Source organism: Doryrhamphus excisus, chromosome 3 (assembly GCF_030265055.1).
Source record: "Doryrhamphus excisus isolate RoL2022-K1 chromosome 3, RoL_Dexc_1.0, whole genome shotgun sequence".
NCBI lineage: Eukaryota > Metazoa > Chordata > Actinopteri > Syngnathiformes > Syngnathidae > Doryrhamphus > Doryrhamphus excisus.
In genome coordinates this window covers 20,740,385-20,754,305 of record NC_080468.1, presented here as the reverse complement: position 1 = coordinate 20,754,305, position 13,921 = coordinate 20,740,385, and the positions used below count along the sequence as shown (strand labels likewise).

General features: G+C 43.1%; 3 protein-coding genes and 1 long non-coding RNA gene across 4 annotated transcripts in view; 2 read left to right on the top strand and 2 right to left on the bottom strand.

Moving 5' to 3' along the window:
- tmem102 (transmembrane protein 102) lies at positions 1-6,772 on the bottom strand. The gene is made up of 6 exons (XM_058065936.1): positions 6,517-6,772; positions 5,559-5,770; positions 2,812-3,150; positions 2,548-2,741; positions 2,211-2,423; positions 1-2,128 (listed from the first exon to the last, which is right to left on the bottom strand). The coding sequence occupies exons 2-6, from the start codon at positions 5,758-5,760 to the stop codon at positions 1,535-1,537; spliced, it is 1,542 nt and encodes a 513-aa protein (XP_057921919.1). The 5' UTR covers positions 5,761-5,770; positions 6,517-6,772; the 3' UTR covers positions 1-1,534.
- On the top strand, positions 5,115-8,517 carry LOC131124940 (uncharacterized). Its single transcript, XR_009128954.1, has 4 exons — positions 5,115-5,777; positions 5,876-5,902; positions 6,602-6,753; positions 7,989-8,517. It is a non-coding gene; the product is annotated as an uncharacterized LOC131124940 (long non-coding RNA).
- Positions 6,902-8,917, bottom strand: tmem256 (transmembrane protein 256). The gene is made up of 4 exons (XM_058065942.1): positions 8,798-8,917; positions 8,685-8,722; positions 8,465-8,545; positions 6,902-8,207 (listed from the first exon to the last, which is right to left on the bottom strand). The coding sequence occupies exons 1-4, from the start codon at positions 8,874-8,876 to the stop codon at positions 8,064-8,066; spliced, it is 342 nt and encodes a 113-aa protein (XP_057921925.1). The 5' UTR covers positions 8,877-8,917; the 3' UTR covers positions 6,902-8,063.
- A 639-nt stretch (positions 8,918-9,556) lies between these two features.
- nlgn2a (neuroligin 2a) overlaps positions 9,557-13,921 on the top strand; it is a 114,027-nt gene continuing 109,662 nt past the window's right edge. The window contains exons 1-2 of the mRNA XM_058069097.1: positions 9,557-9,635; positions 9,711-9,803. The gene's annotated coding sequence lies outside the window, so the exon portion shown is untranslated. The remainder of the gene's footprint in view (positions 9,636-9,710; positions 9,804-13,921) is intronic.

Genomic DNA, 13,921 nt, shown 5'->3' with positions numbered 1-13,921 from the left:
TGTAGTGATTTATTTCATGCTAGAGCTCAAACTGATCAATATCAAGCCCTCAGAATCAGCGGTGATAATAAATACATTAACTCAGTCATGTTACAGTCCAAAAAAATGTCACTATAATTAGCACTTTTTTTTCAAAGCAACAAGTTAAATATTAACATATACTGAAATTAATATAATTCAACTAAGAGTCTTAACAGCACTTAAAAGTTGAGTGATTTAGAAATGAGTCTACGATATTCAGCAGGAAATGGCAACTAAAATAGCGCAGATGTCGTCATGCCATCCCTGCAAAGCACAACTACATCTGCACCGAGTTCGATTGTTTTGAAGCCAAAAGAATGACAAAGTAGCTCAATCACGAAGAACTTGTGCCGCACTACCGTTTTTCAACATGAAGCTAAATGCACTGCAGTCAACAATCTTCACCAACACACTTTGGTTGTTCTTCAGCTTCACCAAACACACCCACACACCGACAGCAGTTTAAAGTATTCAGCAGTCTGCACATCAGATCCTTTAAGAAACAGCAGCTTAATTAAAAGAAAACAAAAAAACAGCAGTGAGTCATGTTGCATGTCGCCATGTACGCTTGGCGGTGTGCTTGTAAGTGTTTAAAAAATACAATTGGAAGGTCCACGGCTGTGCCACTCATGGATAGTCAAGCTTAATTAACCACCACACTCACTTTCAAATGCTTTTTTTTGGAGCTTGAAAAACCATGGAAGCCTTTTTAAACATGACATTCTAAACAGCTATAGAAAAAAATTCATTCACTTAACGATCAACAAAGACATTAATTTGAGATATGTCTTTTTTTCATTATTAAAAAAAAATGTTTTCACATAAATTTTGGGTCAGTAAACAGTAATGTTCACCGGATACAGACTTGTTCAATCGGCAGGAAAGCGTAAACTGGAGTTTTGCAAACTCATTTGCAAGTGTTTTTTTTTGTTTTCTCTTTGGTACGTTGTGTTATCCAGTGAAGACACACTGAAATACTTGAAAGACCTTTTGAAGGGACTAGCTTCAATTTAACAAGGTAAGCATTATTGGTACCTGAGAAATATCAACAAAAGCGTAAAACGAATGGGAGTCGATGAGAAGAGACGAGGCAGGTCTCTTCACCGCATTACATTCAGTTTCATCAGCCGCGTCTTGTTCTGGCTTTTGGAACTCATACATCACAATGTGATCATTAAACATTCAAGAAAACTATCAAAACAATCAAGTAGCTTTCAGCCATTTAGTCTATAGAAGTGATCATCCTTCTGTTTGCACTTTTAACAGTCTTTGTGTTTCCACCTTTGCTTGACGAAACCAAGCCAGATCAGTCTTGTTAAGGACAGCTTGTTGGAGGCGCCCGTTTCCATGGCAACCACTCAGTGACGTGTCATTCCGTTCAGCGTTAGGACAGGAGTGTGTTTCGGTCTGAAGAGAGATCATCATTCAGCCACTGGGGGGCAAACTACGGTTATAAACACCCAACCCGTGCAGGTGTGCCCACGCACACACGTTCAAATATTCCGCTGTAGCGTCAGTAAAACTTGTCATCGATGCGGAAGTGCGGCCGGGTGACATCGTCTGGGTTCAGGAAAACCGAGATCGATTTCCCGGGATTCTCTGTGACCAGCTGCTGCAGACGCTGAGCCAGCTTGTCCTCGGAAGGCGAGATGATTCCATTGGTGGCGTGATGCCTTGGAGAGCCGTTAGCGCTCGTGGCGAGTTCCTTCTTGAGCTGACCCGCCTGCTGGGCTTGGTCTAAAGCGGCCCGCAGGTGCTCGCTGGGATCGGAACGCACGTGCGCCAGTTTCCGAGCCACGAGAAGAGCCTGGCTGTCAGTCAGGTGCTCCAGCATGTTGCACTGGGGCAGGAAGTAGTTTGGGCAGTTTTTACCGAGGATGCAATGAGCCAGGTCATCCAGGAGACCCAGGAGGAGACGACCGGGGGTATCAGAGTCTGAGCAGGACAAGTAGGCATCGGGAAGTCTGTCACAGGCCCAAAAGAGAAGCGTGCGCAGGTGGTAGAGGCTGAGACCTGCACGAGGACGGGCCAGGATACGAGACAAAACCGCCTTGGCAGCTTGGAAAGCCTGGGCCATGGGAAAGGGGATGCACTTCTTCAACTGAACCTGGTTAAAGGAAAAAAAAACAGAGCTCCTAAACCACACACTCCAAAGACCGGATGGGACGAGAAGAAGAAAGAAAAAGTACCTCACTGCGGGAGAAGGCGAGCCTCCACTCCCTGTCAGGACGGCCACCCAGCGGTGAGCAGCAGGGCAGCAAGTAGAATCCTGATATGGCTTCCTCCTCAGTGATTTTACCATCCCAGAAGTGGTTGGCGGTCAGCCAGCCTTGAGCCACAGCAGGCCAGCCCCGAAACGACACCACTGGAACGAGGTCGTACAGCACCCGGCTGGAGCCTGCCTGCGGGGGGGGCAGCGTGGAGAGGGAGAAAGTGATGACTCTAAGCGGGATTTCCTGAGCATAAGCATTGAAATTCCCAAAACAGTAGAGCTAAAATGAAGCACCCTGACTTTCTTCCGCATACCTGGAGGATGATGGTCGTGAGTGGCCCGTTCCTCTCCAGTCGTTCGGGGGTTGGAATGCCTCGCTGGGGGCTTCGGCGCAGCTCATCTACTGCCTCACTCACCACCCCCCAGAACCAGTCTGTCACCAGGGTGGGGGAGAAGTAGCAGCCATCCAGGGACTGAGGGGAGCCCAAGGAGGGGATGGAGCCTTTTCCTAGATGGGAAAAAGGAAAAGAGGATGACTGCAAAATTCAAAAAAGGTCTACAGATTTCTACAAGCATACCCATTTCGCCGTCTTCATCCTCATCTTCCCCATCAGGAAGTCCGCTCTCCTCCTGGCAACAGACGCTCCAGCGGGACAGGATGTTGGAGTCGCACAGGCGCAGGCTGAGCCATGAGTGGCATGGTGGCGAGTGCCTCATGTCCAGCGTGACGGGCTGGTTGCGGTCGTGGAGCTTCAGGGCCGGCACCAGCAGTGTGAAGTCCAGGTCAAAATCGGCACCTTTGGCGTAGTCACCCAGATCCTCCGGGTTTAGGTCCAAGACACCCTCCCGGGCCCCGCTGGACAGCAGTAAGTACTCGTTAGCCACTGGGAGGCGCTGATCCACCTTCTGGACTAAACCTGAAGAAGTGAGAGTGGAATGATTGACTTATTAGAACCTATAAGAAACAATAGTCAATTGTACTAAAACTGCTTTTACCAACTGTTTTTACGATAAAAGAAAGAGCGGCTGAAACCTCTTTATGGCTACACTTGTAAAGCGCCCGCACTGTGGGCCCATTTGACCCACAGGACGGGAGTCAATTATGTAAATGATGTTTAGGCAGCTTAATAGAGCCACGCTGGAGCAGAAGAACTGAACACCAGCTGGTCTGGAGCTTGGCGAGGGAATATATTGGACACAGATAAAATCCAAGCAGTCCGCTGATTGGTGGACAGAGAATGGTCACCGAGGTGGTGCAAGTTAATTATGAGCGATTCAGAAGGAAGGTCTAATGAACCGGGGAAGGAAGTTAGAGGGAAAGTGAGATCAAAAGACAGGATGAGAGGGGAAACATTCGCGGAGGGATTCAAACCATAGGGCACTGCATTTTGGAGTCGTGCATATGCTTTTATCTGCCGCTGACAAATTGGCTCAAACGGGCAGGGAAAAAAAGACGAAAAAATTATCTCCAGAAGGAAGGAGGGGATGAAAGACGGAAAAAAAACTTCACAAATTAGCAATGCATCTCCAGTTCTCACATTGGTTGCGGGAAGCTCAAGGTCATTCCGAGAAGCCGGAGCAGCGACTAAATTACTAATTCACAGCTTGTAGTAGTCTGAGAATAGAACCAAGACGAGGGGGACGGCCTGGGTTGGTTTTTCACGGCCACAGATTTGAACCTAATCCTGTAAGGAATGTAACTGGACGCTGAAGTTTTCTCTTTGTGAACTACTTTCAGGCTTGACCCAATTTCATGTCAGTGAAATGACAATTTAATAGCTACGCTTGACTATTACACAGCTAGGTACTGTAACACACCTGCGGTTGTCTCCCTTCTATTACTGAATTGAATACGCAGCCACAAAAAGAAAGGATATCCAATTATAACAGGGTTAAAACTGTGTTGCGATGTGCAAAGAGAACATCTTCACAAGAGCGAAAACAAATCAATAGGCGGCCCCATGCATGAATCCCCCAAGACATCGCCGACACTTTTTGAGGCATGGGAACGTGTTGGCCACAGTCATCACAGCCGGAGCGAAGTGAAAACATCCAGCCACTCTGGAGAATAGCTCAGAGGATCCCTCTGGATAATGAGACTTCTTCTTTGTTTTATCCTGCAAATGGCTCCAAGTCTATTTTATGTTCAAATTCATAACGAAAGGTCATTATTTTTCACTCTGCTCTTTTAGGACAACACTTCAGCCTGTCTCTCCGTCCCTTGCAACGCCCCTTCCAGTGTACAAGACAATATTGGAGGAAACTGTCATATCAGCAGCTGGCGAGTGGAGCGTCACTTCTGCGTCAGTGTGCAACGTTAAGTCATCATACATTTACTATTGAATCCGTTGAGCGGTCTTTTGTATCAAACATTAACAGCAAGTCTGTGACTATTTGCATTCAGCCAAGCCGCTGCGCCAGCTTTCAAGATTGAACATAGCTAAGTGCCAAAAAAAATGTGAGTCTCTGTAAACAAGAGTGACCGCCATTTATGGCAGGCAATATGCTGCTTGGCACCAAATATTCAAATATATTCCAGTCATTTCCTGACACCATGCCATAGCCCGCTTTGGCTGCCAGATGATGACTGGGGTTGCTAGCTAGCATGACACATGTCTCCACAAGGGAAATGGAGCTGCCACTCTTGATATTTGTGCATCGGCACACCAGAGAATACATCATGCAAAAACATAACATTAAGCTTTACTTCTGCAGCAAAAAGTTTAAGCTCACTGCTTAATTATTCCCTGCAAGAATTATAAAAGTCGTTGAATTGATCTTTTATGTTTGATCATACGAAGCCAGGAGTCCGGGGCAGCTGCAGAGTCTGAGATCATTATTAGTAATGAGGTCTTTTGACAATCATTTAAAATATCACAGCAGTAAATCAAAAAGAAGGAGACTTTTCTCAGTAAATTCCAAAGTTTAAGCTCCATGCTGCTGCGGTGCGCGTCCTCAGGAGGCGGAGAAGTGTTAATGCCGCCTCTGCCATGTTCCTAAATTTATATTTCAACAGAGATCATCTTTTTCTTGCAAAAGCCAAAACTTCCCTCCCACTCCCACAGCAGGCGGTGAGAAAAGGAGTAGGAAAAGCAGCAAAACCACAAGTGATTATGCCAAGGAAAGCAAGCCTGGAGACTTCACAGCGAATGAAGAGGAAAAATGACGATCTTGGAGACGCATCGTGAAAAACACACAAGAAGAGGAAAAACAGATCTGGAAAAATATGTTTTTGTCCCTGTTTTTTTTAAGACTATTTTAAAAGAAGCCTTTTCCAGGAGCTCCAGAACTACAACTAAAGAAAATACCAATAAAAAAGACGCACCTAACATGTTGAAGATGAAATCCTTTGCCGTGTGCACCTCCAAAGCCGTATGGTCCCCGAACTCGCCCTGCTCCAGTAGGACCAACTCGGACACCTGAGAGGACAGCTGCTCCAGGGTCGCCCCGGACCTGAAGTCCACCTCACAGAGCTTCTTGCCGGGTGCCGGTGAGCGTGGCGACACAGCACTCATCAGGGAATCCATGTCGACAGCCCTATGAGGTAAAAATAGCACATTAGGACACTAAAACGGGGCATCTATCAACAACAATATAAGGTTAAAGTTGAGCTGCTTTGCTTCTGTTTGTGTACGCCTCCAGGGGTCCCAAGACCACATTCACATACAAGTAAGTTTTCTAACTCACTGATATACAAGCACTCAACTTATATTTGACTCCTTTTCAATGTAAAGTTAGCAATAATGCAGTGATGTGTTGATTCAAATGCACATTAACAGACGTAGTTCGTCTAATCACGTTAAAGTGAGCTATAGGTTAGCGACATTTATTATAAGCTTCCGGGTCCTTGTATGCCTTAGGTACAAAGTAAACAAAAAAACATCCGAGTGGAAGACATAGACGGCCTCTGCCCCTCTAAAACTGGGTCAATTACCCAGCTCGCTAATTCTAGCCGCCGCTAAGCTAATAGCACAGCTAATTAGCCAGCTTGCCTGTCTTGGAAGTGAACACTGGCTAATTAAGGCGCTTGTTAATAAAGCAGTAATAAGCGTAAACATGTTAAGTGCATCAGAGCATAAAGACTTTATCTGCTTTGCATCGCTTTCTAAAATCGTGTCTTCGTCCGAGGTGCTATATATTTCTCGTTTATTAGCCCACTAGCATGCTAGCTAACGTGACAGGTGGGGGGACAGTGGCCACACACGCACACACATAGGAATGCATTCAAGGTAAAACAAGACCAAATGTTTAGTTCGGAGGCTAAAGCAGTCAACAAAACACACCAGTCACACTGTAACTTCCTCTTCGGCTAATGTTGTTTTGGTGCCTGCGCTTCAGTCCGCCCTGGTCAGCTGTCATCTCCAACAGGTCCCCAGCGCTGCCGACACCCCCACGGCAACACTGACCGACTCTCCCGGAATGCACCGTCCGTCCTACTCGGGAGGATCCAGGGATTAGCGGCTGATGGCACGCATTCTGCACGGCGCTGCAAAGGCGGCGGCGCTGCACTGGAGGGCTGGGTGGGAGCTCAATGGGCGTGTGCGTGTGTAAAGTGCAATGAATGGCTGTGTGTGCCGAGGTTTACGTTTTATGCTACTGTTGGCATGCGTGTTTGTGCATGCACCAGTAAAAAGCAAAAAAATACATCGGTGTAGATTATCGTAAACTGGTTTATTGGGCATATCTCCTTCCTAGGATAAAACATGGCGATGAAGATTCAATTTATGCAAGACAGTTGAACAAAGACAAATTAATTTAAGAGCCAGCAAGTAGCAGAAAATATCCTACAGAAACCTGTGAAGGGGGGGGCTGGCTAGTGAATTGCAGCAGTGGTCCAAGGGACCACGGTCTCTTGCACAAAACAGTGGTCCCTACCACTAGGGGCGCTGTGACCAGCTGCTGTATGACGCGGAGCAATGGTCCCTACCACTAGGGGCGCTAAAGACACAGTGGTCCTTGTTGTCAGATCAGAGGATTAATTATTTAATTTTAGTATAATTTGTGTCACGTGCCACGTCACGTGAGCAGCTGGTTCTGACCACACGGATCAGCATAGTCAATAATGACAATAATATCAAACTCTTCTGCAAACTTTACATAAATTTAGGACCAGGACACTCACTTTATCTCACTTCTTGCTACATGTACTCATAAATTTCAAGTGCTTGATTAATTAAATGTTCACTTAAGGATTGCTGTGCTGTTAAACACATCTTAAGTGTTGAAATGACCACAAAGAGAACAAACAGCATCCTCCTTCTAAAATGTGTAAATTACGGTAGGTAGCTTGAAATGTAGCATACCAACTTGCAAGCACTTGGAAATTTTTTAAAAGATGACGTCCATCAAGATTAATGAAGGCCACTCTGGAGAGTGTTTATATCAAGTACATGCTTCATTTTTAATTTAAGATGAGCAGTCAATCAGTCCATTGATTAACTGAGTGCAAGACATGTCTTGATAATGAAGAGATGTTGTTTGGGGAAAAAGACCTGACGCCTAAACATCTTTCCATTTGAAGATGCGACGAGCACATCCAGTTGATTAATCAAGAAGATAATAGCCACATAAATTAAAGTTGCATTTTATAATATACTGTGTATCCTGTAATATATCTTCGTTCATAAAATACAGCAAAATATATTTCACACATAGTTGCAAATGGTGGTTAATTAATTTGAAAACTGATAAATTAGAATTTGACAGCCTTAATATGTATACATTTATTCTAACAAACTTGTTTCTTTGTCCTCAGAGCTCAGCTCAAACAGCAATGGCAAAAACGTCATTATCCTGTTCTTCTGTTATCTCTGGCAAACACGCATGGGCCTCAGAGGATGAGCGCCAGCCAGCCTGCAATCATTGCCATGCCCCCCACAGGGGCCACCTTGCGAAGGCCCGGGTCCCCAGTTATGGCCTGGTGGTAGAGTGAGCCGCAGAACATCCCCATGCCGGCGATCAGGAGGGTGCCAGCCTGTTTTATTGACAGGAGAGGAAACATATGTAATCCCAGTAATTTACATTGTTGCAACGTTAGCATGGCAGCACACATAACATAACCCAGACTGTTGCTGCACAAATGCCAAACATCTTGTACAAAATTGTGCAAAAAACAAATTATAATAGTGTCTTACTAAAAAACCAAACTATAACTGCAATGTTATACTGAGAAAAATAAAATGCAATGTATTCATTATTGTATTCATCATGCATAAAGAGCAACTCACTCACCACAGCAGGTTTACTGGAGTGGGCAGCACCCAGCAGCGCCAAGCTGTGGTAGAAGTGATACTTGTTGGCTGTTTCAAATAGCTGCAGAAACACACATTAAAAACCTAAATCAAAGCCTCGGGAAGTTTCTTCAGTTTATTTCTTGATTGGAACACACTTGGAATGGGAACAAAAACAAAAGCAAACACGAATACCAGGCGGGACTGTTAAAACGTCTTACCACTCTTTGGTAATCATCTGGGTCGCTGGTTTTAAAGCCTGCAAAGAGAAATATGAAAATGTTGCTGTGTTGTGTTTTGAACGCTGTTTGGTTTGTGAACCCGGAGGACCTACCATGAGCCCCGTAGGCTCCGAGTGCCACCGCCGAAGCCCCGGAGAGTGCAGCTAGCCGGCGGACAACAACAGCGGTCATGTTAGCATCACATGGAGCGACACACCAAGGACGCTAAATGATAAGGGTGGGATACGAGCGTAGTACGCCATGGAGCAGAATGTCCGCCATGATGGTGGGCAAGAATTAATTAATGTTATTTACCGAAGACAATGAATATATACAGTACATATGATGACAAACCCAGCCGTTCGCTGGAGCAATTAATCGCTGGGAACTGTGCAACGAACATTTTTACAGTAAAATGATTCTGGATTCTGCAGACCATCATGGCGGCCAATCCCGCACCGAGCGTACTACGGAAGTACAGGTAGCGTAAACAGTCCTTTGTTTCTAGCGTCCTAGTTCCAGAAAGCCGGAAAGTCGTGTACTCTGTTAATGATAACTTTTGGTTGAGAAGAACCCGAATTTCACTTTTAAAAGGTTTGATGCAATCAAAAACAAAACATCAAACCATGCTTCATGCAGCTGCAAACTTCCACGATTCGGTATTAATCCTCTAAATTGCGTAATTTCACACTGTCTTTGAACGCAGCAGCATCGTACCAGTAATAATTGCCCTCTCACTTCCGGTTCCGGTATTTTTAACGATTCCTGTATAACTGGAAAGAGAAACTACAGTAGGTTTAAGCCCACGGCCAAAATAGCTTAAACATATCATCATATTTAACCTTTTGCTGCTTTAGACGTGTGTCTTTATTGTGGTGGTACAATGACTAGCATCACAGCAAAGAGGTCATGGGTTTAATTAAACCTGGGCCCTGCATACCCTACAAATGTGTAAGCCATGCTGACAGAAATGAAGTGTTCAGCTGTACTGTGGCATACAGTGTTACCATTCGTGTGTATGGCTAGGAGGACACTGCTCCAAGAGGCTGAACACCTACCCTTAATAAATTGGAAAAGACGCCCCAGACCAGCTGGACCAGACGGATAACGATCCATCGAGTGAGTCACCAAGATACAGTATTGATTGTGTCATGTATAAACATGTATAAACAAAACATGCTAATACAGGCTAATACTTTACAGATCATTTGTTTGTCTATTCATAGTTGTTTCTTCTTGTTTCCTAGTCAGTACAGATTGTTGTGCTATTGCATTATTTAGTAGTGGCTTGAGGCGCCGTGTCACTACGCCAGAAAAATAGTTCTTCCTGTTAGCTGCGACAATATCAATGTTGCTATTGGGTTTATGTAGAGGTCAGTTATGCAAATAGAACATTGTTGCCATTTTTTGGGAAGGTTTTTTTTTTTTTTTAGGGCTTTATAGTCGTGTCCTGTTACATGCATTGTTAGCTCCCAAATGCTAACGGTTTTCTGCACAGAAAAGACAAAGACATGTGGTCATGTTTCACATAAGGATTGTGGATGATGGGCAAAATCCCTTTCCAAAATGCAGTTTTCTTTTGTGACAGACAAGTACAATGATCACATAAATAGCGCTGTGTGATTTTCAGATCTGACTTTTCAAATACATTATTCATAGGAAGGCTGAATTATACTAACGTGTTTCACACGTATAAATAATTAATCTGTTCCCGCCCCGATTTTTTTGAGTGTGCAACAAACTGCCACAGCAGCGAAGGAGCGTAGAGAGGGCATTAGTTTGCATCTCTTTGCAAAATGGGAGGGACTGGTGAGAGCCTCTTGTTGATGTTTTTTCAGGGGATGCGAGGATCTAAAGCCAGGGGTCTTGAGATGAAAATGGCAGAAAGCTAGTCAGTTTTGTAACATTTATTTTCATAGCTTATTTCAAACCAAACAAACGGACATTATTGAAATGTATTTCCAATGCATGCCTACTCAAAATCAGCTTCCGACTGGCAGCTCACCAGCTTCAAGTGTATAACCTTGAGGTCAAGTTTTGTTTCCCTTTGTGTGCCACTTCCTGCAAGGAGTCTACCAATGGAGGGCACTGTTGTGCTTATTTGTGTGTGTGTGTGTGTGTGTGTGTGTGTGTGTGTGTGTGAGAATGGAGAGGTCTAATTCCCCACCAAGCCTTGTCCTTAGGTGACTTTGAAACAGCATTAAGACAATACAATTTAATTAACACATTTTGATGAATATGGAATTCATTAGAATTAAGCCTTGTATGAGTCGCAGGCCTTCACCACTGACTGTGAGCTGGACATGGAGGAAATGTGGAGGACTTTGCGGCAGCATGCATTGTGCTCCACATCAAACCAAAATTAAGTGTGTGTGGAACAACTTCAAAGTGAACAAAAGTACTGTATAATAATATTTATATAAGAGGCGTAGTAATTTTAAATAACAGGAAGCAAACACGCATGTCCAGAAGAAACTGGCAGAAGGAAAAATATATTTTTTTATGTCTTTACACTTTACACACACTATTAAAAATATTTTTTGTACAATATTTTGAAACATGTGTCAAACTCAGGCCCCGGGGCCTAATCCGGCCCGCACTGCAATTACAGATTCAGACTGAAAGTAAAAATAATTCAACTGTACAGAAGTAAACATTAGATTAGATTAGATTAGATTAGATTCAACTTTATTGTTATTGCTCATGTCACTTGTACAGGGCAACAAAATGCAGTTAGCATCCAACCAGAAGTGCAATTTTTATAAGTACATTAGTATGGACGGATCTATGTAAATAAAACTATACAGGCTATGACTATAATACAGTGAGGATATGTACAGGGATATAAATGACTATAATATGGCTATTGTAGATTATACAGATTATAAACAGTATGGGTATGACAATATATAATAACAATAATATATACAGTATTGCAATGGAGTGACTAGGGTATGGAAATGACTATAATATGGCTATTGTAGATTATACAGATTATAAACAGTATGGATATGACAATATATAATAGCAGTAATATGTACAGTATTGCAGTGAAGTGACTAGAGTAGAGTATGGTTCACTTTAACTATTATACCCTGTCTGTACAAAATAACACCTTAAAAAGGCGTAGGACAGTCAAAAGCCATCATTTTAACTACAGCAAAGCATACTGGGAAATGCGTAATCTACATCTCAGGGATTGTGATTTTGTGTCAACATAAAATACTGTAGCATACATTCAGAGAATGACAAAGAGATGGCCCATCAAAAATCATTTTATTGAAATGAATAACCACACTAAATGTCCAGTTCAGCCTTTAACCTAAAAGTAGACCTGATACGCAATTGAGTTTGACACCTTTGCTTTAAAATATTCCGTCTTAAGTCTTTAAAGGTTGATGTCCCTTAGGTCTGGTGGAACTCGGTTTGGTTCTGTGAAGTTGAAATTGGATATTTTGGGTGTTTGTGTGTGTTTTTGGTCATTTGCAGCATTTTATTTTACATTTGTTTTTGATCCTGCGGCATTTATGTCATTCCAGCAATTGCATTTGGAATGTTTGGATGTTTTGGCCACAGTACAAAACAAAAAAAAAAGTGTGTTCATCCAGAAAAATACACCAGGAAACTGCCTTTCCTTTCACCTTAACAAGCAAGGATTATTTAACATATCCATCCTTATAAGCTGCAGCATATACTGATGTTTATCTTACGCCAATGCATTTGTTCTGCAAACACATTTCACTGCAAAGGCAAACAACATGGAGTCAGCTTTGTTTTTCCTCCAGCACGCAGCAGTGTAAGGATTGAAGAAAGAAATACTGCACGATGGGAAACTTGCATGACAGTTTGTCAGATGCGTGTGCAGAAACTAAAAAAAAAAAAAAATAAATAAAAATGGCAGGAGTGCATCATCTGGCAGGTGCAGGGATGTCAATAACAACATTCTCCCTCAGCTCTTACATGTTTTGATTCACTTAGAGAAGCCATTTACCAATATGCTTGTTTGCTGTGATGACTTGGAGATGTTTTAAAGAGCTTTAAAAAAATGCACGTATTGGGCGCTCAAATGTCACAGTTTTTCACGTCAGAGGCCCATGTCGTTCCGTTGCTCTCAGCCAACGGTAAATTAGGAGGGGATGCTGGGAGAGGCAGCAGAGATGAGCCTGTCGAGTGACATTTTGTATGATTGTGTGGGCCATTGTGTGCAAAAAGAGGCGACACCAGTCGCTGGCAGAATAACACACACACACACACATACACATACAAACACACACACTGGCCCAAAACAGCCTCAGGTATGCACACAAAATTTGTCTCCACACTCATGTCAACAAAAAAGATATTCTTCCTCTTTTGCTTTCTGCAAAAGTATTTTTCCGCTGTGGGTCTTTCAGTAGTGAACTAAATAAAAATATTAATATTTACTGAGACTGATTCATCCAAAGCCTATGTCAAACTAAACACTCCACAAAGAGTCATAAAAATAAAAGTATAAAAGAAATCAGTACTGCCTATGCCGATTCTAAACTGTGTCTTTTTTATGTTTGCACTTAAAGGCTGACTGTGCACACACATACTGCACCGGACCAAAATAGACTCACACACACACACACACACACACACACACACTGCAATATACCTCCACACTCACCCATAACATACAAAAGAAATATTTAACGGTCAAAGTCATCCCCTGGTTAATGTCAGGTTGTTTGTGTTGTGCATTTATAAGAAAGGTCCCCATGCAAAGGGCAACATGTCATTGCCCATGCTTCAAAATCTTATTGTGTGCACACACACACACAGTTCCAGCAGGCTCCCCAAGTCGTGTAAGCATAATTAGCACCCTCGTTAAGCTCATCTGCATCCCTCTTCAAAGGAGATCAATGCAAATGGATGCGATTTAGCCACCGGCACCAATTAGGCCCCAAAACTTCTATCTCCTAGCGAGGGAAACTTGGTTACAGCAAGGCTTTGGTCATGGATGCAGAAGAAATGCTTTCACTACGCCTGCACTGAGTGCATAATTCAATCATCTTTTTTTTTTTTTTTTTTTAATCCCCCCTCACATCATTTTAGGATTTAATCTCATTCTGTCTGTCCTATACACTTTTGGCTAGCACACAAACAAAATGTACCCTAAATTGGCTCAATGTATTTTATATTTTGTAGCCTACTTACACTTCAATAAGTATACTATGTAAACTCTGTACTTAGTTCCACGGTTCGAAGCCTTT

Excerpts from the sequence above, each read along its gene's own strand:
- tmem102 (XM_058065936.1), bottom strand. The coding sequence starts at position 5,760 with ATGGATTCCCTGATGAGTGCTGTGTCGCCACGCTCACCGGCACCCGGC. Across the intron at positions 3,151-5,558 it reads TTTCATCTTCAACATGTTAG|GTTTAGTCCAGAAGGTGGAT; the intron begins GTGCGTCTTTTT and ends TCACTTCTTCAG. Across the intron at positions 2,742-2,811 it reads GGATGAAGACGGCGAAATGG|GAAAAGGCTCCATCCCCTCC; the intron begins GTATGCTTGTAG and ends TTTCCCATCTAG.
- tmem256 (XM_058065942.1), bottom strand. The coding sequence starts at position 8,876 with ATGACCGCTGTTGTTGTCCGCCGGCTAGCTGCACTCTCCGGGGCTTCG. Across the intron at positions 8,546-8,684 it reads CAGATGATTACCAAAGAGTG|CTATTTGAAACAGCCAACAA; the intron begins GTAAGACGTTTT and ends GTGTTTCTGCAG. Across the intron at positions 8,208-8,464 it reads ACTCCAGTAAACCTGCTGTG|GCTGGCACCCTCCTGATCGC; the intron begins GTGAGTGAGTTG and ends TCAATAAAACAG.